Source organism: Mandrillus leucophaeus, unplaced genomic scaffold (assembly GCF_000951045.1).
Source record: "Mandrillus leucophaeus isolate KB7577 unplaced genomic scaffold, Mleu.le_1.0 Scaffold404, whole genome shotgun sequence".
Taxonomy (NCBI): Eukaryota; Metazoa; Chordata; class Mammalia; order Primates; family Cercopithecidae; genus Mandrillus; species Mandrillus leucophaeus.
Genome location: NW_012104299.1, coordinates 444,884 through 469,832, shown reverse-complemented (window position 1 = coordinate 469,832; position 24,949 = coordinate 444,884). Strand labels below are relative to the sequence as shown.

Genomic DNA, 24,949 nt, shown 5'->3' with positions numbered 1-24,949 from the left:
CTGAGGGCAAAGCCCTTATGGCCGAGTTACTCTCCAGGGGTCCCATCTCCCAAAACTGCCACTATGGCAACCAAATTTCAACACGGGTTTCAGAGCTGACTTGCAATCAAACCATAGCATGCAGTAAAGACTTATGACTAACCTAGTATTTCTGAGGGTATACTGTTTTTTAACATGTTGTTATTATTCAACAAATGATAAGAGTAGTAGATGATACCTTGTTGGAGCTAGACTTCAAGCTTTCAAGGAGAGACTAACTAGGTCATGTATTTTTTGCATCCTCTATATTATTACCATCAATACAAACCTTTTAGGGGGCCATGTGCAGTGGCTCACACCTATAATCCCAGCACTTTGGGATGCCAAGGCGGGCAGATGGCTTGAGCTTAGGAGTTCGAGACCAACCTGGGCAACATGGTGAAACCCTGTCTCTACAAAAATGTAAAAATTAGCAGGGTGTGGTGGCACTCACCTGTATTCCCAGCTACTTGTGGGTCTGAGGCAGGAGGATTTCTTGAACCCAGGAGACTGAGGCTGCAGTGCGCCAAGATCACCCCACTGCATTCCAGCCTGGGTGACAAAGTGAGACCCTGTCTGGAGAAAAAATACAAACCTCTTAGGGGATTACATTCTATAACAATTATTTTGTTGATTCATCCTCAGGACTATTTATCAAAACCATGTTAAGCTCTGAAAATATTTACTGGGTAGTAGATTTTGCTGAATTTGCAGGAACTCTCCCAACTGGTGACGGCATCTGTAGCAAAAAGACAGATACAGGAAGGTGTTAAGGTGTTTCCTAAGATTGTTTTGTTTTGTTTCATTTCAAAGGTCTGTTTTCTGTAGATTGCATTTGTGTCTGAATGAGTTTATTAAGTTCAGAATTCTGCTGAGGAAGTCCTGCAACCCACATTTAGGGATACTCACATTATTTATAATCAGTTATTCTCTTTATATTTTATTTCACCCACAGAATATAATGTTTATATACATTTATGTGTGTGTTAGTGTGTTGCTATAGGATGGTGCAAAGTATGTTATGTTATGTTATGTTATGTTATGTTATTTTTTTGAGATGGAGTTTCACTCTTGTTGCCCAGTCTGGAGTGCAGTAGCATGGATCTTGGCTCACTGCAGCCTGCACCTCCCAGGTTTAAGCAATTATCCTGCCTCAACCTCCCGAGTAGCTGGGATTACAGGCGCCATCACCATGTCCAGCTCATTTTTTTTTGTTTTTGTATTTTTAGTGGAGATGGGGCTTTACCGTGTTGGCCCGGCTGCTCTGGAACTCGTGACCTCAAGTGATCCACCTGCCTTGGCCTCCCAAAGTGCTGGAATTACAGGCGTGAACCACCGCACCTGGCTAGGATGGCGCAAACTATTTTAAATTTTGATTACCGGTTTCTACTTTGGGAAACTGTCTTACAATCTCTGATTCTCCTCTCCTTCAACTTCAGATAAGAGGCACTGTTTGTGGCCCTGTCAGTGCTGGCATTTTGGGACTCTGTTATCTATGAGTCTAATCAATACCAAATGTTGCTGATTCTAGAATGAAATGCCTTCTGATTGCTGTTTATAAGATTCCGTCTGTAGTGAAATTAAATTGACTTCTAACAGCAAGTATCTCTGTTTGGAAAATAAAGCTCGTATGTTAAATCATGTCTATTCTAATTTTAGTTTTCTTTTCTTTCCACCAGTTTGCTGTTTTGTGGTCCACAAGAGGTGCCATGAATTTGTTACTTTTTCTTGTCCGGGTGCGGATAAGGGACCCGACACTGATGTAAGTAGTCTGGAAATCATGAGTTGATGTTAATGTGGATTTCTGAACTTTAATTTTTTTAACGCCTGTACAACTGTTTGTTTTGGCACTTACTATTAATGGGAAGACTCAATTCCCATAGAACGTTGGCTTGTACTAATGAGCAGATTTATAGCTCTTTCGAGCTCTGGACTACGTCTTAGAGAAATTCTTGGAGGAGAATTTCTTGTTAGCATGTACTGTTCCACTCTGAGCAGCTGCATTGACTAAATCTACCAAATTTATCGTAATAGCTTTCATAAACACAATGCAGTTGTTGACAGGTTTTATAATGAACATTTATCACCCTTCAGTTTCTTTCCTTTTCTTTTCCTTTTCCTTTTCCTTTTCCCTGTCCCTGTCCCTGTCCCTCTCCTTGTCCCTCTCCCTGTCCTTTCCTTGGAGTCTCACGCTGTTGCCCAGGCTGGAGTGCAGTGACACGATCTCAGCTCACTGCAACCTCTGCCTTCCAAGTTCAAGTGATTTTCCTGCCTCAGCCTCCTGAGTAGCTGGGACTATAAGGCGTGCACCACCACACACAGCTAATTTTTGTATTTTTAGTAGACATGGGGTTTCATCATGTTGGCAGGCTGTTCTTGAACTGCTGACCTCAAGTGATCTGCCCATCTTGGCCTCCCAAAGTGCCGGGTTACAGGTGTGAGCCACTGGGCCTGGCCACCCTTCAGTTTACTTCCAAGCTGAAATAAACCAATAGGAGCATCATTGCTTTGGGCCAATGTAACAAACTACTCTTGGTTTACTCCCGGGGATTCTTGCTGCCTTTTAAGTGTATATTATCAATGCTGCGGCTGATTGAAATAATTTAGCATCTGTTTCACCGAACAGTGATCTCTGAAGTTGCCCATGTGTGAACACATAATTTCCTCTCTTTGTGGACAATTCTGATGGTCTCTGTTGCATCTCTTGTGTACTTAAAAATGGATCCACAGACCAGGCACGGTGGCTCGCGCCTGTAATCCTAGCACTTTGGAAGGCTGAGGTAGGCGGATCACCTGAGGTTGGGAGTTCGAGACCAGCCTGACCAACATGGAGAAACCCTGTCTCTACTAAAAATACAAAATTCGCCGGCCGTGGTGGCGCATCCTGTAATCCCAGCTCCTCAGGAGGCTGAGGCAGGAGAATTGCTTGAACCCGTGAGGCAGAGGTTGTGGTGAGCCAAGATAATTGTGCCATTGCACTCTAACCTGGGTAACAAGAGCAAAACTCCGTCTCAAAGAAAAAAGAAAAAAGGATCCACAAAGGAGTCATGGAAAATACCAATGTCTAAAATATGTTGGATGGAGAGAAACTTCAGCCGTTATATGAAAAGTAATATTTTAACTGAATTAAAACAATTGTCAGGCAGGCTTAGAAGACTGGACATTTCTGTTCTGAATTGCTTTTGCTTGATCAGTTCAGTCACTCAAGTTGTGTGCTTGAAGCGATTCCCATCTTTAATGCCTGTTCCCATCAGGAAACTTTGATTTGAAAGCGGCTTTCTCAGTGCAGGCAAGACTCAATTCTTCCCTCTGCAAAAGATGACATTTTTGCAGCGTGCTCTGAGGGATTCCAATTTACGTTATTGTAACACAAATAAGAGGAAAGTTGCTGTTTGGTGTTCAGTGCACAGGAACATGCACGATGGGGTTAGGGTGCTCGTGGAGGCAAGATAGAGTGCCTGTTGTGGGTTCTGAGCCACCACGGGTTCCACAAAGGCTCCCAGGACATGGGAGCCAGAGGAAGCTCAGGGGTCATCTTGTTTTATAACTTCATGGACAAGGAAGTCCAAGTCCATGAATGTTGAGTGACTTGGCTGCATACAAACAAAACTAGTTAGTTTCATGCCCCCGCCCTGCCCCCCGGCCCCCGCCACTTTCCATCCTTCTCTTCTGGAACATTGTGCCACTTTCCATCCTTCTCTTCTGGAACATTGTGGGATATTGTCTTCCTTTAGGGCATTTTAGAGGTAGAAATAGCTGGAACATAAAGTACTAACTTTTCCAAAATGCCAAGTCCCATTGACCTTGTTTGGAGTTGTCTAAAACCTCATGTCACAGCCTTCACTTCCTTGCTCATCATTCCCATCTTCATCTTGCTGTTTTTTTTTCTTTCGTCTCTTCTCTGTCTTCCCATTTCTGCCCCATCAAGAATGAGGAGGGAGGACGGGCAGGCTTCAGGATGCAAGTAGTTTGTCGCTCTTCTCTTCCCTTTTTTCCCCCCTCCTACTTTTTCATTCTTTCGCTTAAATATTCTTTATTGAGAACCCATAATGGGCCAAAGTCTGTGCTGGGTCCTGGGGTATAACACTAAGCATGGAGATGTGCTCCTTGCCCTCCTGGACATTCTGCAGGGGGAAGGCAGACATTAAAATATCTCTCATTAAAATAGGATACAGGTACACTGAGCAGGTTTCTCTAAGGGACCTATTGCATTTAAACTGAGCGTGATGCATGGGTAGGAGATAGGCAGACGAAAGGAAGGGTGTACGCACGTGTGTGCACATGTGCATGCTGAGCTGTATGGGGCCCTGGAAAAGGATGTTTGAGACAAAGGGAAGAGCAAGTGAGAACGCCAAGATGTGGGAAGGAGTTTAATCAATAACAGAAAGCTGGGAGTTGGGTGTCTGGCACGGATTTTGGGCACACTCTTAGGAGCACTAGGGGCTCAGGAAAGGTTTTAACCTAAAAATGATGTGGTCTGATTTGCATCTTAAAAAGGTTACTCTGGTTGCCTTCTAAGAAATGGATTGGGCAGGAAGTGCGCTTGGTGTACTGGTGGAGATGGGGAAATAGCAAAGGCTGGAGAATACTGTGTAGAGGTACCTCTCCTCTGGGCGATGTCACAGGGGCTTGTAGACGGACGCACTGGGGATGGACAGAGTCAACTCATTCAAGATACGTTTAGGAGCCAGATCTGCAGTTCTTGGTCATTGTTGGATTGGGGAAATGGAGATGTTGAAAATGACTCCCTGGTTTCTGGCATGAACATGTGAATGGATGGAGGTACATGAAAGCCATGGGGACTCTGGAGGGAGAGCATGTATTTGGGAGAGTGAGATGGGGCAGAACAGGGGTTTCAATTTGGTCATAGCCTGTTCCTGTTGCCAACACAAAATACTGTAGACTGGGTAATTTGTAATTAATAGGAAATGTTTTTTCACAGTTCTGGAGGCTGGGAAGTCCAAGATCAAGGTGCCAGCAGATTCTGACTGCCAGTGTCAGACATCTCACACTGAATATGTCTCCTAATGGTCCGTGTCCCCGAAAATTCGTATGCTGAAACTTAACTGCAGTGTGATTGTATGAAGAGGTGGGTCCTTTAGGAGGTGATTCAGCCATGAGGTGGGGCCTTCCTGAATGGGACCAACTCCCTTGTAAGAGAGGTACAAGGGAGCTGTTACTGCCATTTCCCCTTTTAACCCTTCTGTTATGTGAGTACACAGCAAAAAGGCACCATCCAGGAAGCAGAGCCCAGCTTGCGCCAGATACAGAATCTGCTGGCACCATGATCTTGGAAGAGAAAGGAGAAAATCTGATTTTTGGTCTTTGGCGCGAGAGACCTATGACTAGGGCTTTCTGCAGCCAAGGCCTGAGAAGTGTTGACTGGTTGTGTGCAGGATGATTTTACTTACTCTGCAAATCTGCAAGCAAATCTTATGAAGGTACAGGATGATCAAACTGTCCTGTACCAGGGAGATAGTTGGAAAATCATGAAGGCATTGGGAGGTAGAACTGAGCTGAGATGCTAGAATGTTCTTATTTTATCCTTTTCTGAATACCATTTTTCTGCAAATCCCAGGAGTATTGAGCCAGAAGGGGTGTTAAGGATTTATCTGGGTTGACCTTATTTTATCGATGAGGAGACAGCTAAGGCAAAAATGATCTGAGGTACTGTCATATGTTATCTCTTGAGTATCCAGTGGGCTTGTGGCGGATTCTTTCAAGGCAATTGGTCATGAAGAGAAATGAGGCGTTGGTGGCTTGACTGGGTTGTGCAGCCAGTGGAGCACATTGACAGCTATTCCTTGGTGCATTTGTTGAAAATTCTGGTCAGGTGTTTAGAAAACTAGCAGGCTTATTATACCATCTTGAGAATTATCTTATTCTCCAGTCCTTTTCAGTGTCTTAGAAATCGATCCAATAAAAAATGCCTGCCAGCAGGCTCAAGGAGAAAGACCAGTGAAAATAATGGGAGGTTTCAGAATTTAAGAGAAAAAAAAAAAAAACTGCCCGAAGCATTTTTCCCCTGAAAAATTTGAAAATTTTAAATTGGGATTTTTTTTTTTTCATACCATGGAGAATGGTTAAGATATCCTGTTCATATGCTGCTTAATAGTACCTTAACTGAGCTGGGCAGACTCTTAACACATTCACAGACGGGGAAAAAGAAGGTACAATCCTTGTGAAATCCTCAAATGTTGTACCTGCTCTGCCATCTTCAAGATGAAAGGATGGGAAAAAGTACTGAGACATAAAATAGCAGTACCCAGATTACAGTAGCCAGATGGGAAGACATTACAAAGTTCTTTTGAACAGAGATGCTCTTCAAGACTCAAGGAGCAGTGGTAGTTGAGAGTATGCATTAGTGCAGGGAATCCTGGCAGAGAAAAGGCTCCTGGGTTCAGCAGAAGGCCCCTCCCTGGAGATCCTCAGGCCAATTTCTCAAGGGTCCTCTGCCCCTTCTGGATGAGATGGCATTCTGTACCAGCAAATCTAGAGCAAAAAGCCGAGCAATTCCTAGCCTTTAAGTCTGTCCCCATACACACTGAGTAGAGAAGAAATGAAAGCAGAAGACTTAAAGGAACCTAACGTTATTGGTAAGCTCATTCCCTGGCGCTGCCTGAGTTTGCAGGCAGGGCTCAGGCTTGGACGCTGCAGTACGTGGCTCGTGGAATGAGCCATTCTCTTCTTACCTGGTGTTGGTTGGGAAGGCACTTTGAGTTGGTGCAGGATTTATGTTTCCAGGTGTGTGGCCCCAGAATGCAGCTTGGGGCTCTGCCCAGTACCCCATTCCCGCATCCGAGGTTTCATCAGACAACATAAAATAAGATAAAAGTGCTCTGTGTTTAGAAATGGCTTTTCCCCCTTCTCCACCAAATTAAGACACAGACTTGGACAAGGGCAGGTAAAAGGAGAGTAGGACTTGCTTTCTGGGGCAGTGGGAGTAGTGAGCGTGACTCTGCTCTGCTGGAGGGCAGCAAGTACCCATGCTTCTTTGGCTGCCATTGATCACCTGCCTCCGTGGGCTTCTCTTCCCTGCTCTGGCCGTGATGGGGCGGGGCAGATTCAGGAAGGGCTAGTGGTGTGGGGTCTGCAGGGCTGGCTATTTCCAGACTTCTTCCTCTTACTTCTTAAAACCTTCGCTCACCAGCGTCTTCTTGGTCAGTGCAGAGCTCCTCCCTGTTCTTAGAAGTTTCCATTCACTTTTGATTGTGTCTGTTCATGAAGCCCACCCTGCTACGAAGAGGAAGAATGGGGTCTGGGGGCTTTCCCTTAGGCATCTGTGCATGGATGTGTGGATATGTATTTGTGTGTGTGTGTTTATTAGCACATTCAGCCGTTTTTAAAATTCTTTTTTTTTTTTCTTGAGATGGAGTCTCGCTCTGTTTCCCAGGCTGGAGTGTAGTGGCGCTATCTCAGCTCACTGCAGCTTCCACCTTCCAAATTCAAGCGATTCTCTTGTCTCAGTCTCCTGAGTAGCTGGGACTACAGGCATGCGCCACCACATCTGGCTAATTTTTGTATTTTTAGTAGAGATGGGGTTTTGCTATTTTGTTCAGGCTGGTCTCGAACTCTTGACCTTAGGTAATCCACTCACCTAGGCCTTCCAAAGTGCTGGGATTACAGGCATGGGCCACTGCGCCTGGCCCTTTTTAAAATTCTTTGTTTTCTCTGTGTGTCTTAAGTGAGAATCACTTTGAGAGAATCATACTAAGCTCAGTCCTGTTCTTAGGGCCACAATGACAACTCCCCCTGCCCCCCAGCTTCCTTTTTTTTTTTTTTTGAGACGGTCTCACTGTGTCGCCCAGGCTGGAGTGCAGTGGCGTCATCCCGGCTCACTGCAAGCTCCGCCTCCCGGGTTCACGCCATTCTCCTGCCTCAGCCTCCCGAGTAGCTGGGACTACAGGCGCCGGCCATCTCGCCCGGTTAGTTTTTTGTATTTTTTAGTAGAGACGGGGTTTCACCATGTTAGCCAGGATGGTCTCGATCTCCGGACCTCGTGATCCGCCCACCTCGGCCTCCCAAAGTGCTGGGATTACAGGCGTGAGCCACCATGCCCGGCGTGCCCCCCAGCTTTCTAGTCAAAAGTTGTAGGAAGAGAAGCTGTTCTTATGTGTCATCCATAAAATAACACACATGCTAAGCAACTGTTTACACATAATCTTTAGAGTGTTTACTCTGTGCGTTGGCTATGTGGACATTTGAGAAAGTAAGGGGTGGTAGGGGGAGGGAGTGGGAGAGGGATTCGTTAAAAGGCTTCAAGCGTCTGGAGGTAGTAAGCTTTCCTCGCATTTTTGTTGAGTCATTATGTTTTTATTTGCCCCGTACATTTTTACCAGTGACTCTGGCTTCTCTGGGGAGAAACTGTTCACACAGTATTTTGCATGTTATATGTTTGAACCGTCCCGTTGAACAGAATTCAGGTGACTTCCCAGGTTATTGCTGTACCTCACCTGGCAGACAGCCAACATGTATACCGGTGACGTCACAGGTTCGCTGAAGCGTGCCAGAATGTTTGGAAGGGGACCAAATGAATAAATTAATTAACTTGTTAAAAGATAGGGAGGCTTGCTTCAGACCTGGGTACACCTTCAAGTCACTGAAGATTGTGAAACTGGTCTATTTGAAGAAGCTGAGAGCACTGACTATAAACACTGAATGCTAAAAACGGAACCTACTGCACAAATTGCTATAAACCAAAAGTGATATCCCCTGTGAGACTGGACTCCATGGAGGACTATATGTCTAGAAAGCAAAATTGCTTTCTTTTCGTTCTTTACTACAACCCTGAGAATTCTCTCTTTCTCCAGTCCTTTTCAGTGTCTTAGAAAACCAATCAAATAGTAAGGGCTGCTGAAATATTGAAAATTCAGCATTTCAAAGATTCAGTTATAATAGAATTTAAAGCGTTTAAAATAAACCTAGAAAAAAATTTAATAGTGAATCTTCTATTTTTTCGAAGTGAACTTTTAAACATCTAATTTAGAAAAAGATGATTTTGTGAGCAAAGCCAGTTCCGCCCCCAAAACATTTTTATGTTCCTGAAGTGACACAGTAAAGTTAGATTTGTATGAGGTACAGGAGCTAAAAAGGTGCATTTAAAATTCCTCAGAGTATATAGTGCAGAGTGTCCTGGAGTGGGAATTGGGAGTCCTGCCAGGCCGTATTACTGAAGCCCTTTCTAGACCTTTTTTTTCTTACGTATAAATATGGAGGTTGAATTTAATGATCTTTAAAGTTGCCTTCAGCCCCAAGTTTCATTATAGTCCCTCTGTTACTAAACATTGATTGGCAGCCCTGTACTATGAAGATTACAAAGGTAAAGATAGTTCCTGCCCTCCCGATGCAGCGATTATCCTTTAATTGCAAGGATAAACCAATCAGGCAAAGAGTTACAAGATTGCACAGGGTAGGCCAGGAACGGTGGCTCACGCCTATAATCCCAGCACTTTGGGAGGCCGAGGCAGGTGGATCACCTGAGGTCAGGAGCTCAAGAGCAGCCAGGCTGACCAACATGGTGAAACCCCATCTCTACTAAAAATACAAAATTAGCCGGGTGTGGTGGCACACACCTGTAATCCCAGCTACTTGGGAGACTGAGGCAGGAGAATTACCTGAACCAGGGAGGCAGAGGTTGCAGTGAGCCAAGATTGCACCATTGCACTCCAGCCTGGGCAACAAGAGTGAAACTCTGTCTCAAAAAAGAAAAAAAAAAGATTGCACAGGGTAGGTGCCGTAAGTGGGGAAGAAATAGAAATAAAATGCTGCTGAGTTTAGCAGCCAGAAAGCCAGCCTGCATCTAATGGGAGAATGCAGGAAGAGCGTCATGAAGATGGTGACATTTCAAGATGTATTTCAATTCTTTTCATCATTTTTCTTTAGTTTTCCTATTGCTCATGTTGGCCCATGGGAGTTACATCTCTTGCCTAATGCTGTCATCCAGCAGTGCCTACACTCAGGTGACATATTTGCCAGTGGACCTGTCATAATAGTGCAAAGAGGGAAGCCTATAATGTTCTGCATGTCCTGTCGGGACCCCCCTCCCGTGAGCCCCTGAGGAAGCCCGAGTGCATTTCTGAAAGCACCCTCGGCACTTGCCCGCAGGTACCCTTCCTCGCTTGCTGTGATGCCACAGGAAACCTTAAAAAGAAGTTATTTCGGGGAAACAAACCCAACAAAAAAACTCCAGTGCTAATTCTGCTCTTCAGTGGGTGGATTATTTTATGTACCAGATTCACAGTAACAGAAGTATTTCCTACAAGGGAAGGGACTCCTGCTGCACTTGGACCAAATTAATTTAGCCAGGAGTTAAAAATAGCCCCCGAGACTTGTATCCTCATCCGTGGTTCTGATGAGCAAAAGGAGACAGTGGGTGTCCCCTCCAAAAGGGAGGGGGTGGCATGACCATTCTCTTGACTCACCAAGTTCTGGCCACGGGGAAGAGAGAGGGATGGGGATTTGCCCCGTGGTCCGTACCTGATTAGTGGGGATGAAATGCGTGATGTAATTACAAAGTAAATGCTCCCATTTTCAACCAATCTTTGGAAGGCATGTTTTCAAGGGAGTCACCCTGGGGGCTTTTCAGCTTAGTCCCTAGATTGTGGTTCCTACCTCCCATCTTTGGAACTCCACTTTCGAATGGCCTAGGTGGCCAGTAGTACCTCCTTTTCAAAATCTTCACCCTTGCCGAGTTGTCAGCCTCTGAAAGGGTGGTGAGATTGTTTGTGGGGGGCAGACAAAAGGCCAGTGGAACCTAGTCAGAATAAGGGAGCCCTTTGAGGTGGGTAGAATTGTTTTTGGTCAAAAAAAGGAGATGAGATGATACATTAGAGTGATTTTGTTGTGAAACTTATAAAATATCTCTGACATCAAGTCTGGGAAGAGACCTTTGTGTATTAACGATAGAGTGTGTGTTTGCATCATTGTATAACGTCTCCTCTGGGTCACTTTTAGTTAATATGCTTATTTATTTATTTATTTGTTTATTTCGAATTTTAGAGATGAGACTTGCTATGTTGCCCAGGCTGGACTTGAACTCCTGGACTCAAGTGATCCTCCTGCCTTAGCCTCCTGAGTAGCTGGGTAGACAGGCGTGAGCAGCTTCACCCGGTGCATGTTTGTTTTTAAAAAAATTATTTACTCGGAGGCCAGGCGCGGTGGCTCACATGTGTAATCCCAGCACTTTGGGAGGTCAAGGCAGGTGGATCCCCTGAGGTCAGGAGTTTGACACCAGCCTGGCCAACATCGTGAAACTAAAAGTACTCTACTAAAAAGTACAAATTTTTACTCTACTAAAAGTACAAAATTTAGCCGGGCATGGTGGTGCGTGCCTGTACTCCCAGTTACTTGGGAGGCTGAGGCAGGATAATTGCTCAAACCCAGGAGGTGGAGGTTGCAGTAAACCAAGATCGTGCCACTGCATTCTAGTCTGCGCGACAGAGTGAGACTCTGTCTTTAAAAAAAAAAAAAAAAAATTATTTACTCGGGATCTGGCCTAGGCAACATAGCGAGACCCTATTTCTTAAATTAAAAGAGAAAATGGTCATATTACTTAATGATCATGTTTACACAGGGAATTCTTTGTGAGAGGGTCCTGTGTGTTTTCCGTTTGAAAATGGCTGATGCTGGAGGTGTGGGGGAACACACCTGGTGGGCTTTTCTGTTTTTCCCAGTAGCTGTTTCAAAGTGTTGTCTTCACTATTTGGAATTTAGTTGCAAAAGTAATGGGCGAGGCAATAACTTTTTACTGGTTGGAATCGACAATTGGTATGATGGATTCCTTGTTTATTTGTCCTGACCAATCCGAGTGACTCGGTAATACTAGACATTTCACGATGTACAAACTGCCAAATTACCTGTCCCTGAGAACTGTTGTTGGAAATGGTGTCTGGAGAGCCTGCTGTAGGAGTGCAAATTCTCAGAAGCCCAGAGTTGGAAGATCCACGGCACAAGATGTGACATCTTTGTGATACTCTTTCACCACGTATTTTAGCGTCTCTTATGTGTCTGGTGTTTTTCTTGCATTTATTCATTGTATGTCATCATTAAACGTTTCTTGAGCATTTATTGTGTGTGAGGTATTATGGGAGGCAAAGGTTAAAAAACACGGTTCTTGTCTTCAAACAACTTATCATTAGTGGGAAGTCATGTATATGAATAAATATTCAAATAGTCCCTTCAGTGGATAACATACATAAATGTACTAGGTATGCATCATTGTTCCCATTGTACAGATGTGCAAATTGAGTCTTGGGGTAGTTAAGTGATTCTCCCAAATGCAGTAGTAAGTGGAGCACTAAGCTTTGAACTGGATCTCTCAACTTCCAACCCTGTTCTTTTTCCACAGTACCATGTGACTGAACAGCAACGCTAACTTAGGAGCAGTTTTCTGTCAGTGAAGGCTCCATTTTTGTGGGTGGAGTCTGGGGTCATTGTGACTATGAGAAATCTTAAAATGGTAAAAGAAATTTGGATTCACACAATCCTGAGACATTAAGAGTAAAAACACTCACAAGACAGATCAGCAACGTGAACTAGTAAAGACGGGAGCATGTGGAGCTGATGGGACCAGGTGAGAGCTGGCAGCGGCTTGGAGACTTGGTTTCGGTCCTTCCGAAGAGAGTGCAGAGTGGGACTTTTCAGGACATTGGGTTTCTGGAAAGATCCATTTCAAGTGTCTACACCCTAAGCTGAAAGCCAGCCCAGAGAGCTTTTTGGCTCATGCTGGGGCTTATTCCTGGATTCTAATGAGTCACGTTTTTTAGAAGCTGAACTTCTAAACTTCTAAGCTGAATCCCATTCAGTTAACTGGTACCTTCACCTTGACTTTGTTTTCTGTTTTTGCTGCTTAGTGAATTTCCAGCAGGAGATTTAGGAAGGGTCTGTGGACAGAGAAGTAGATTTCCCAAGATCTAAGAAAAGAAGGAAGGTTTACTGTGGGTAGTCTAGCTGTCATTATAACTGTATTATTTTATTGATTTACAAAGGGATCATGGGCCAAAACCAATCATAACAATCAAATGAACCCACTTACTAGGAATTCTGTTTCAGCCTCCGATGGTGGCTAAGAGAGAAACAGCAAGTGGGAAGGGCCCCCCACCCCTCCACAGTCGCTTCTATTATGTTGTACTGGAAGCTGGGATCCAGCACCCTCAAACGTAGAGGCTTGTACTAGCAAGAGTGAGATGGACAGTGGGAAGGTCCATTCTAATTATTCTGTTAGTAATTCAGCCTGTTCTATTTATTCGTATAATCCAGCACATTCCAAAACATATTTGTTTTGAGAATGATAAACCAAGGAGAAAAGTCAGGTTCTCAGAAGAATGTCATGGCCATGATGATAACATTGCTGTTGGGCATTGCTGTGGTCCTGACTGGGTAAAGGTTTCCCAATGACCGTCTTTGTGTGGGAAGAGTGCTCTGCTCCTCATGTTGGGGATGTCATGCCGCCCACGTACGCCACTGTCCTTAGCCTTCCAGCTCTCTTGCCTGTTCTTCGTGCATCTCTTCCTCCCCGCAAGCCAATGCTTACTCCTGTCACCCTGTTCGATTGTAACACCCGACTGTCCTCTGCACACAGGATCCCAAGCCAGAAGCCTCGGGATTCTCTTGGTTGTCTCCTTTTTTTTTTTTTGTCTCGCGCACCTAATAGGTTTCCAAGTGCTGCGAGTTCCGCTGTCAACTCTCTTTCCTCTCCATCTTCATAGCCACCGTCTTTGTGAAGGCCTGTTGTGTGCTGTGAGTTGGTCTTACTGACTCTGGACTCTTTCTCCTCTATGAACTGTCTTTCATATTGTCACCCCATGGTACTCCAGTTGTTGCTTTTTTGGTTTTGTTTTTGTTTTTTTTTAATGTGATAATGCACTGTCTTGCTTAACATTTTCCAAGGTTGGTACAGAGTCACTCACAGCAGCCTCACTGACTGTTAGCTGTGGCTGCTGGCCAGGGAGTCCTAGGGTCTGCCCCACATTAGCTTGGGAGGGTAGTACAGGTTTTTTACAAGGGAGTGGCAGTTTTCCAAGAAGGAACACCTGAGTGTACAGACACTTAACAAACTTCCCAGCACTGTGTTTCCCAGTGTTTCATTGGCCAAAGCCCAGAGTCACTGTGAAGGTTTATGAATCAGGGTTCTCCAGAGAAAAAGACCGTGTGTGTGTGTGTGTGTGTGTGTGTGTGTGTGTGTGTGTGTAAAGAGATTTAATATAAAGTGTTGACTTAATGCAATTATGAAGGCTGGCAAGTCCCAAGATTTTCAGGTTGAGTTGGCAAGCTAGAGAGCCAATGGGATAGTACCAGTCTGATTCTGAAGGTCTGGGAGCCAGGTGAGCTAATGATGTAAGTTCCAGTCCTAGCTCGAAGGCAGGCAAGCTTAAGACATTAGCTCTTAAGTAAGAGCTGATGTTTTAGGTTGAGTCCAAGAGCAAGAAAAAGCTGGTGACCAAATCTCAAGGCCTTCAGGCAGGAAGAATTCTCTCTTACTTGGAGGAGAGGAAGGCTTTTTGTTCCATTCAGGCCTTCAACAGATTGGATGAGACCCACCTGCACTAGGGAGGACAGTGTGCTTTGCTCAACCTCCCAATCTGTATGTTAATAACATACAAAAACACCATTGTGTAAACACCCAGAATAATGTGTGACCAAATGTCTGGGCACCCAGGCCCTGGGGAGGTTGGGTGCTTATAAAATTAACTACCACAGAAGGGTGTGGAACCTGGGGGTATGAGTCACTGGGGTCGTTAGTGTAACCATTTGCCATAGGCAGACTTGTTTGGGTTATACTATAATTCTTCCCTCTAAATCTTCTTCATCTCTGTATCCCCAATGCCTAGTATGATCTCTGACTTTTAGTAGGTGATCATTAATGTTTGTTGAAAGAGCGAATGAATGGGGAAAAAAAAATGAGGTATTTGATCCCAAAAGAAAATGAAAATTATTTCCTAGGTTTGAGTCAAGCTTGTCCAGTGCACCTTATTTTGCTGTGGTTGTGGTTCTGTTTTGTTTTGTTTGAGGCTTTTAGCAACCTGAAGCCATGGTTTTTAGTTTCTGTCTCTAGTGATAATAGAAAAGAGGGATGAGGAAGGGACTTTACTGGCCCAACAAGAAACAGAAACTAAGAACCCATGACTGCATTCTCTCTCTTGGACACTCCTAGGAGTGGAATATCTGTGAAATGCTTCCTGGGATTCTTTCAGAATCAATACCAGCCACTTCCTGATTGTAAGTTTCCATCTTTAGAAAAAGAATTTCATTTTCGGGGGGAAAAAGTTTTTTATGTTGAGGGACTCTTCAGTGCTTGAAGTTTAAGCCTAACAAAATTATGCAAGATGCCCATTGAGCTTTGCGTGCTGTGTGACCAGAATCTCTTAACCTGGTGAGCATTTTTTTGGTTAAATGTTGATAGGAAAAACCACCTATTGAAATGCAATACTTGTTTTGTCACCTGCGTATTTTAGGGTGATCATCCTTGAAGTAATTGCTTATCATGTAGAGGGGTTTATAACCAATCACAATTCAAAAGGGAGAAATTTATAACCAATCACAATGTCAAAAGGGACAGCTGAGAGCTAAGGAGTCAATAGCCTTTGATTTCTTTCCTGTTTGATCTCTGCCTTTCTGGGTATATTCCTGCCTTTACATAGCCTGCCTTCACCATGATAGAGACTCTTCTTCAGAAATCGTAGAGTTTGCTATTCTTGTTCATGAGAAATTGTTATGAGATTGCTGGAGGAAAGTATGTATTTTATTCATTTTATTATTTTTTTGAGATGGGGTCTCACTCTGTCACCCAGGCTGAAGTACAGTCTCCCGATCATGGCTCACTGCAGCATCAGCCTCCTGGGGCTCAGGTATTTCTCCTACCTCAGCCTCCCTAGTGGCTGGGACTACAGGCGCACACCACCACACGTGGCTAATTTTTGTGTTTTTTGTAGAGACGGGATTTTGCCATGTTGCCCAGGCTGGTCTCAAACTCCAGTGTTCAAGTGATCTGCCCGCCCCTGCCTCCCAAATAGTGTATTTTAAAACACACAGTTTATAACTGCTTTACAATAGGTGAGGAATTTTTTTTGTATGTCATAAAACATGCCTGTGACCAATGCCTTCAGGAAAGCAATATGCCTATTGCTAGCTTTCTACACTTTCAAGTTCCAAGCCTGTTCCTCCTCATCTCTCTTTCCAGGCAGGAAGCGTTGTAGAATGAGCATGGGATATCAGTGTTTAAAACGTAAGAATTTCATACTTGAAAATGATATTCTCTGTGGAGGAGGTTTTAGGTTTCTCGATATTAAGCTTGTATTATGACTCATTTGTTCTTAAACAGGTTGTTCTCCAGTTACTAAAATTAATCACAAAAGACCAAGGAAGCTTGAAAAAGAAGGGGAGTTCATACAGCAGGTCTTAAAATTAGAAAGGCAGGGCTGCTTTCTTTTGCGTTTACTAAGTTTGAATGATGCACCAGGATTTAGGTAATTCATCGTAATCGTTGTTTTTTTCCCCATTAAGAATTGGTAACTGGGAATAACTTAATGCGTAAAACTAGACGGGGAAGAAGAATGGTAGGCTGAACGTTTAAGAAGGAATCACATCCCTAGGTATTAAACGGGCTTGGTCTTGCGGATTTGCTGCTTGCCATTAGTTTGGACACATGTTCAGATCAGGTCATTCTCTCATATAGTGAACATTTTTTTTTTGAGATGGAGTCTCACTCTATCACCCAGGCTGGAGTGCAGTGGCATGATCTTGGCTCACTGCAACCTCTGCCTCCCAGGCTCAAGAAATTCTCCTGCCTCAGCCTCCTGAGTAGCTGGGATTACAGGCGCACACCACTACAGTTGGTTTATTTTTGCATTTTTAGTGGAGATGGGGTTTCACCATGTTGTCTTGAACTCCTTGTAGATCTCAGGTGATCTACCCCTGTCAGCCTCCCAAAAGTGCTGGGATTACAGGCATGAGCTACCACACCCAGCTGTCACATAGTGAACTTCTGTCCATCCAGCAGCCAGACAGTGAGAGAGTCTACACAGTAGTAGCCTCGGAAGAAATACACTGCTTGCCAAATAGCTTCCTAACTTGGCTCCTGGTTTCCATTCCCATCCCCTACAGTTTACCCTCCACAGTAGTTAGCTTCGTGTTTTGCACGTGTTAATATGACACAGATCAAATCTTTGTGTCATTCCATCTGAACCCTTCAGTGCCGTCCTCTTAACCACTGGAATAAAAAATATATATACCCAGCCTGGCCAACATGGTGAAACCCCGTCTCTACTAAAAACACAAAAATTAGCTGGGCTTGTTGGTGGACGCCTGTAATCTCAGCTACTCAGTTGGCTGAGGCAAGAGAATTGCTTGAACCTGGGAGGTGGAGGTTGCAGTGAGCTGAGATCACACCACTGCACTCTAGCCTTGATGCCAGAGTGAGACCCTGTCTCCAAAAAAAGAAAAAGAAAAAGTGTGTGACTGTGTGTGTGTGTGTGTCCATCATGATCATGATCTGGCTCCTGTACACCTCACTGACCAGAACATCCCAAGCTCATGTGCACCCCAGGGCAGATTCCTCTTTATAGAACTGATCTTCACAATGCTCATTTGCACCACTTGAGACTCTGCCGAAATACTGCCTCCTTCGAGAGCCTTTTTAGATGATACCCCCCTCGTTATTAATATTTTCGAGCTGGCCCAGGCTGGAGTGCAATGGCGTGAAGTTGGCTCACTGCAACTTCCACCTCTCAGGTTCGAGCAATTCTCCTGCCTCAGCCTCCTGAGTGGCTGGGATTACAGGCATGCGCCACCACGCCCGGCTAATTTTTGTATTTTTAGTACATACAGACAAGGTTTCACCGTGTTGGTCAGGCTGGTCTCGAACTCCTGGCCTCAGTTGACCTGCCCGCCTCCGCCTCCCAAAGTGCCGGGATTACAGGCGTGAGCCACTGCACCTGGTCCCCCTCATTATTTTCTATTACTTTATCTTTATGCACTTCAAAGCCCCTGTCATCATCTAAAACCATACAATTTATTTGTTACTTGATTATTGTGTATTTCTCCACCAACTTGAAAGCGCCATGAGAGCAGGATGTTATCTTACTCTTCTGCTTAACCTAAAATGATGCCTAATGCATGGTAGGTGCTCAGTAAATATTTGTTGGGTGGATGAGTGAATGCATTTTAGTTTCACAAGGAAGATGAAAGATCTTACAGTGTTTTTTGTTTCCTTCTAACAATAAAACTAAAGGGAAATGTCCTGAGATCAATAGAGACTTTTCCCTTTCTATGACTGTGACGCCATACCAGTGAAGCCTGAGACCTGCCGTGTGATTCGACATCTTCCAAATAAAAGGTGTGTTCTTCTTAATCTTAATGTTGATGTGGCCTGTAAAATTAATTTTAAAATAAAATGTATACAATCAGCCTTTTTTAACTAGGATACATAATTAACCACTAGATTCTGAATGTTGCCCATTCTGGATAAGTGCAGTAGACGTTGAATTTAAAACCTTGAGAATAATTTGTATCTAATAGGATCCACACCTTGAATATTATGGCTGCATATTGACTTGGGATCAGTGTCCTCTCTTAGATTGTCCTCTGCAGTCATTAATTTTTTTCTACTAATATTCTTGGTGAGCAGTAGGGAGTTGTTAAGTAAATTGATACATCAGTGTGATAAAATACATGCAGCCATTAAGAATGATGCTTATAAAGACATAGACAAATGCTTATATGATGCTAGGTGCAAAAGCTTATTATAAAGTTATTGCCATGATTGTCACTACAGCAGAGTTAGTGCGGGGGAGCAGAAGTAGAAGGAAACCTAAAAGATGGAAATCATTTAATTGATTTTTAAGGTGATTTGACATAGGGAGATTTTCTTTTTGGACTTGTTAGAACAATACAATTTTGAACAGTTCTAAAATTTTGTTTAAAGTACAGTAGTCCCCACTTATCTGTGGTTTCAGTTACCTTTAGTATAGTACACTAAGATATTTTGAGAAACCACATTCACATAACTTTCATTACATACAGTATATTAGTGTAGTTGTTCTATTTTATTATTATTGTTATTAATCTCTTACTGTGCCTGATTTATAAATTAATCTTTAACATGGGTATGTATGTATGTATAGAAAAAACATAGTATATATACAGTTTGGTACTAGCCACGGTTTCAGGCATTTACTGGGGTTTCTTGGGATGTACGCCCTGCAGATAAAAGGGCGACCGTTCTTGTACCTTTCTCTAGTCTAGGCCATGTAATTCTCTTGAAATATGACAAAGCACTGTCACCTCCCAGAATGCTACGTGAATGAAACATAACCACCCATCTGAGAACTCTCCTTCGCCCAACAGTGTGATGAGAAAGCTGTCTGTTGCAGATATTTACACTGCTGCAAGCTAAATGTATCATCCTGGGATTCAAACATGAGTAATAGAAAACTTGACTAAGCAGTGGCTTGAACTGAATAGGGGGCTCGCTCTCCTCATTGAACAAAATGTCCAGAACAGGGCAGTCCAAAGCTGATAAGAGCAGCTCCGCGATGGTGTGTGGGACCTGGCCTCCTCCAGCCTTTAGTTTAGCTGTCTTGTCTTGTAGGCTTCTTTCTTTCATCCTCATCTTTGTTACCCGGTAGGTGTGAGATGCCTGCTCCAGAAGCATCCTACCCATGCTCCAAGCAGGAGGTGAGCCAAAGGTGAACTCAAATCACAGATGCTTGTTAAGGCCATTCCCATTCAAATAACTCCTCCAGAAACAATTCCATTCCAGCAGTTTCTATTTACATCATCTTGGCCAGAAGCGTATCACGTAGCCACTGCGATTTGCAAAATGTTAGGTTTCTGGTTTATTTGGAGGGTTTTCTTTGCTTGCTTTTGTTGAGGTTGCTTTTCACCTGGAACAAAGTTAACTTAGTTTTGTGATAAAGAAGGGAATGTGGCCGGGCACGGTGTCTCATCTCAGGAGATTTTCCTGACTATGCCCTGTCCCCCCATGGACTCCTTTCTTCCTCTCCCTGCCCCCAATTCCGTTGCTTCTCTTCCACCTCCTGCGTACCTCTTTGAAGGCTTTCATACCACTTGTTGTAATTGTTTCTCTGTGTCTGCCCATACACTGTGGCCCTTGAGGTTAAAACCTATCTTTCATCTCTCCGTCCCTGTCCTCAGTGCTTACACAGAATCTGGCGTGTATCTGGCTCTCAACAAATATTTACTGAATTAGCAAGTAAATGAATAGAGATCGGAGAGATTCTGCTTGAGTTAACCTTGACGTTAGACAGAATTTCTGTTCTAACTTTTTTCACGCCAAAACCATTCTAACAGGTTTTTCTGAGCCAATCTGTTGTGGCCTCTTAGCATAATGGATAGTTACTGAGAAAAAAGAATAACACCGAGTTCTTGGCGCAAGTGCCATCTCGTTGAGATCTGCGACTTCCATGCTTGTGACAAGGTTGAAAATTACTCATCAAGCTGTTTTTGCAAAGCGGTTTCTGCACTTCAGTTTACGCGTGAAAAGTCCACTCTCTGTCTGTGTTGATGACCGTAACGTGGACCGTCTAACAGCTAGGGTGTTTAGGGTGGATGTGAGTACGGCTGCAGCTTCCCTTTTGCTTATTGAAATAGAATAACCAGAGAAGAACAAGGCAAGTTTTAAAAATAACTTGGTACACATGTAGGTGAAATAACCTTACCTCCCAGTAGCTGAGGAAAAAAAAAGAAGGTCTCAATGCTGGCTGTTGTTCCAGGATATTTTTAGTAAGATGGCCCTGTCATCTTTGATGGTCAACGAAGGAATAATAATGGCAGAAAAAAATATTAGGCGAGGAGAAGGCCACAGGCGTTGTTTGGTGTTTCATTTAATTTCCACCTCATCCACCAGAGAAAAGCAAACATAAGCAGAGGCTGATCATGAGCACAGTAGAAAGGAAAATGTGATGTGTCCTTTCCTTGTATTGGTTGATAATATGTGATTTGCTTATACCACATACTGCTGGGAGGTATTTTCAGTCTGTGGCTTTGTAAATTGAAGGGCCTCCTAAGAAACTCCTGTTTCATAAGATATTCACCGTCTTAACTTTATTCAGGAAAAAAACATGATTTTTTCGGAGTTGCTTAATAGTTTTTAGCTTTTTAAATAGGTATAGTTTATTTACCACAGCATTTGAGCTATCAGCATTTTACTGTGAATGCTACCGGAAAGGTTTGTTCTATTTTTACGAGAATCTTCTTAGGGAAATTGATGAACCTGGTAACCTAATTTTAGACCTCCTGAAATTTGGCAGATGGATGGTATTTATAGTGTTCTGAATCAGTCCCTATTAGACATTTAAAAATAGTCACATCATTAGAGAATACGTTCAAAAAAGAAAAGATTTTTAACCCGAAATCTAATGCCCAGAAAATTTTTAGTCTCCTAAACTGGGTGTGCATTTTGGTAACAGTTTCTAAAAAGCCTTTTTGTACTCTCCTCGTTCTCTTTCCTGTGTGATGCTGCTGTTGTCATGGAAACAGATCTTGGAGTTGCTTTGTTAATACCGTGTAAGGGACTCCCTGATATGGAGAGTTACTTCAGGTCATTATCATCAACACAGAGCTTTAATATCAAGCGTTGTGCTGTGATGTGTACACTACAAAGCACGGAAATCTGTGTTTGGAGGTTACACTAAACCTTGCCACCCATACACACTACACAAACATCAGGGTCTTCAGTCATAGAACCTCGAAAAGTAGAGGCAGTGGGCTCATGCTATTTCTATTGCAGATGGTGAGTTCTGTCCTGGGTTGGGGCTGGCCATTGTTAGGTGCTCCATTGGGGTTGGCTTATTGAGAAAGGAGGATTTGGAAGATTGTTGAGAGAGTCCAGGAAAGGAGTAAGCCGAAAGTTCGCAGGGATTGTTGGAAATTTCCAACAACAGTTTAGAGATGGAAATTGGCTCTCTGGATGAAAAATGGCTGTGCATATTGTGTTTGAGTGCTTGGAGGCCTCTAGCTAGAATGTTTTATTAGCAAGTTTGCAGTCACATATTCATACAAGGCATTTTATGATGTACGTGATTTTGTTGATTGGGGCCTAAGGTGGGGGTGAAGCAATTGGAAGGTATTGTGGACCCTTGCTGCCCTGGGACTATCTCTTGCCTTCCCACTTATCAGCAAATACCATAACCTTCCTGGCCCTCAGTTTCCTCACCTTTCAATTGGTGATTCTTTTATAAGTTATACTGGGAATTAAATGGGGTGGATGATGATAAAGGATCTTGATGTGCTTGGTGCTTGGTAAGCACTAATTCCTCCAGCCCCCACTTACTTCAACATTCCCTATGCCAGCGGTTCTCAAAGGGGCCTCCCAGACCTACAGCATCAGTATCACTTAGAAGCTCATTAGCAGGTATTCTCACACCGCAGATCTTCAGAAGCAGCAAGGCAGTGGCTGGGGCCTGGCATTCTGCATTTCCCAAGCTCTCCAGGTACTGCCTATGTTTGAGAACCACAACCCTAGACTATGTTTCTGGGGCCAAGATTGCCTTGGATATGGTTGAGTGCAGTTCTCCTTACCATGTAAGATTCCTGGCAATTCCCAGAGCTCATACACTTCACTGTTAAAATAAGGTGTTGGATGAGGTGGCTTTTGGATTCCTAAGCTATTGGAAGACCAGGATAACTGGTTTTGTTTGTTTTGGCTGAAATGCAGTGATCTGATCATAGCTCACTATAGCCTCAGGCACTTGCCACCCACACTGCTAATATTTTTGTTGTTGTTGTTAAGACAGAGTCTTGCTCTGTCACCCATGCTGGAGTGCAGTAGTGTGATTTCGGCTCACTGCAACCTCCACCTCCTGGGTTCAAGCAATTCTCCTGCCTCAGCCTTCCAAGTAGCTGGGATTACGGACGCCTGCCACCATGCCTGGCTAGTTTTTGTACTTTTAATAGAGAGGGGGTTTTGCCATGTTGGCCAAGCTGGTCTCAAACTCCTGACCTCAGGTGATCCACCCGCCTTGGCCTCCCAAAGTGCTGCGATTGCAGGCGTGCGCCACCGCGCCCAGCCCACCCTGCTAAGTTTTAAATCTTTTATAGAGCCAGGGTCTTGCCGTGTTGCCCAGGCTGGTCTCAAAACTCCTGACCTCAAGAAATTCTTCTGCCTCACACTCCCAGGGTGCTGGGATTACAGGTGTGAGCCATCTCAAAACACAGAATAACTTTGAATACATAGGTCTATTTGTATTTGTCTTGCTATCAAAAGGCACGTTGAGTTCAACCTATCAAAGTTAATGCAATTAGCAACCATTTTTCCCCTAAATTTCAGGTATTCAGATTTATTATTTAGAATTATACTTCCTCCTTGGGCTGAAGAAACAGTTGGCCCACACTTTTCTAACTCTATATTCTTCATTCTTATTCCAAAGTGACTGCTGATTTCTGACTTTTAAAACCCAAAATATTTCTTCCTAAACTTACCAGGAAAAGTAAAATGACTCCAGTACCACTTGCCACTGCTATTTTAGAGCCTGTGAAATTCTCTGAGGTCTGTCATTCCTGATTTTATTGCTTTGTAAAGGCCTGCTATAGAATGTTTTTTAAAAATGCAATGATTTAAAAGTCTCCATGCCAGGGCATCACTGGCACATGAGGCAGGGGGTCTTCACGTAGGAGATGCTTCAGGGACAGTGTGGCTTGTGGCAGCCTCAGGACTCTGGGCATCTGTCCACTCAGTACAAACTAAATTGTAACTTCAACTAATTTTGATTTGGAAATTGCCCCCTTAAAAAAAAAAAGTACTAAAAATGCTTGACATTTACCAGATTTCTGCAGCAGTCTGCAGTTTCTCTTGCAAGTGTATTCACAGACAGTGAAAGGAAGTATTTGGCAATTGCTAACTCATGTTTTTATATAGTGTACAAGTCCAAAGATGGTAATAATGTCATATTATAGTGAAGGGGATCTATAGTGTAAAGTATAATGATCATAAAAGAGTTTTCATCTTTATAGTTTTTAAACATGATTTCAGCCTCCAGAGGCAAACTCCTATGTAAGGATAATGGTTGTGCATGGCCACAGAGATTTTTTCTTTCTTTAATTCTCAATTGCTTTTCACACTTAACTTTTTCTAATAAGTACTATCTCCCAAGATCCCAGATGATGGTACAAATGACAAAATAAGTTTTATCTTTTCTCTAAGAAAGACTAAACTGTGATTTTTTTTTTTTCCTTTTTGGCTAATTAGGACAACTAAAAGTAAACATCCAATTATGCAGCGATGAATCGAGTCATCTGGCTGGAGCTGGATTCTTCAGTGTCTTAAGTTAGAGTAAATATTGAAAAGAAGGACTTCATGCAGGAGGACTGTTTTCAAAAAAAAAGCAGACCAGTCTCAGACAAATTCAAATATCTTGTAGAGAATAAATGCCTCTTGGGTTTATGGATTTGTACCATATGTGTGAGAAGAGAAAATAGGGTCAAGAATTGTTGTATTTCTTGACTCTTTGAAAGACAAGAACATTGGCTTGGGAAATAGGGACACGTGGTTTCTAGTGTTAGATAAATCTTCAGAATACAGAATGCTCTTTGAAATAACAAAATACTTGAGTGAAGGAAAGAATTGAGGAACGAATTTAAATTTAGCTCTGAAAGAATTCTTCAGTCTGTGGTTCCCTTAGCTACTGTTCAATCTCTCATTTTCATCTTAGCCATATTTTAGCTTCCATCCTGTGTGACGGAGACAGGGGTCTTTCTCTTGGTTTGGAGCACACATCCCTCAACATGTCCAGTAGGGAGCTCCTGGGCGACTGGTCCTGCAGGTGGATGTGGACCAGGAGCCCTGTGGGAGGAACGTGTCCCTGGGGAGAGCTGGTGGACACCCCCGGTGGCAGGCCACCTGGGATGAAGCCAGTGGAACCTGACTATGGCAGGATGAGAACACTAGCATTTTATAATACCCACTTTTTTTTTCACT

General features: G+C 43.4%; 1 protein-coding gene across 1 annotated transcript in view; it reads left to right on the top strand.

The window, feature by feature from the left end:
* Window positions 1-1,022: 1,022 nt before the first annotated feature.
* Window positions 1,023-24,949, top strand: part of PRKCA (protein kinase C, alpha) — a 329,541-nt gene continuing 305,614 nt past the window's right edge. Inside the window, exons 1-2 of the mRNA XM_011992150.1 lie at window positions 1,023-1,032; window positions 1,698-1,780. Of these exons, the coding sequence (XP_011847540.1) occupies window positions 1,023-1,032; window positions 1,698-1,780 (93 nt within the window). The remainder of the gene's footprint in view (window positions 1,033-1,697; window positions 1,781-24,949) is intronic.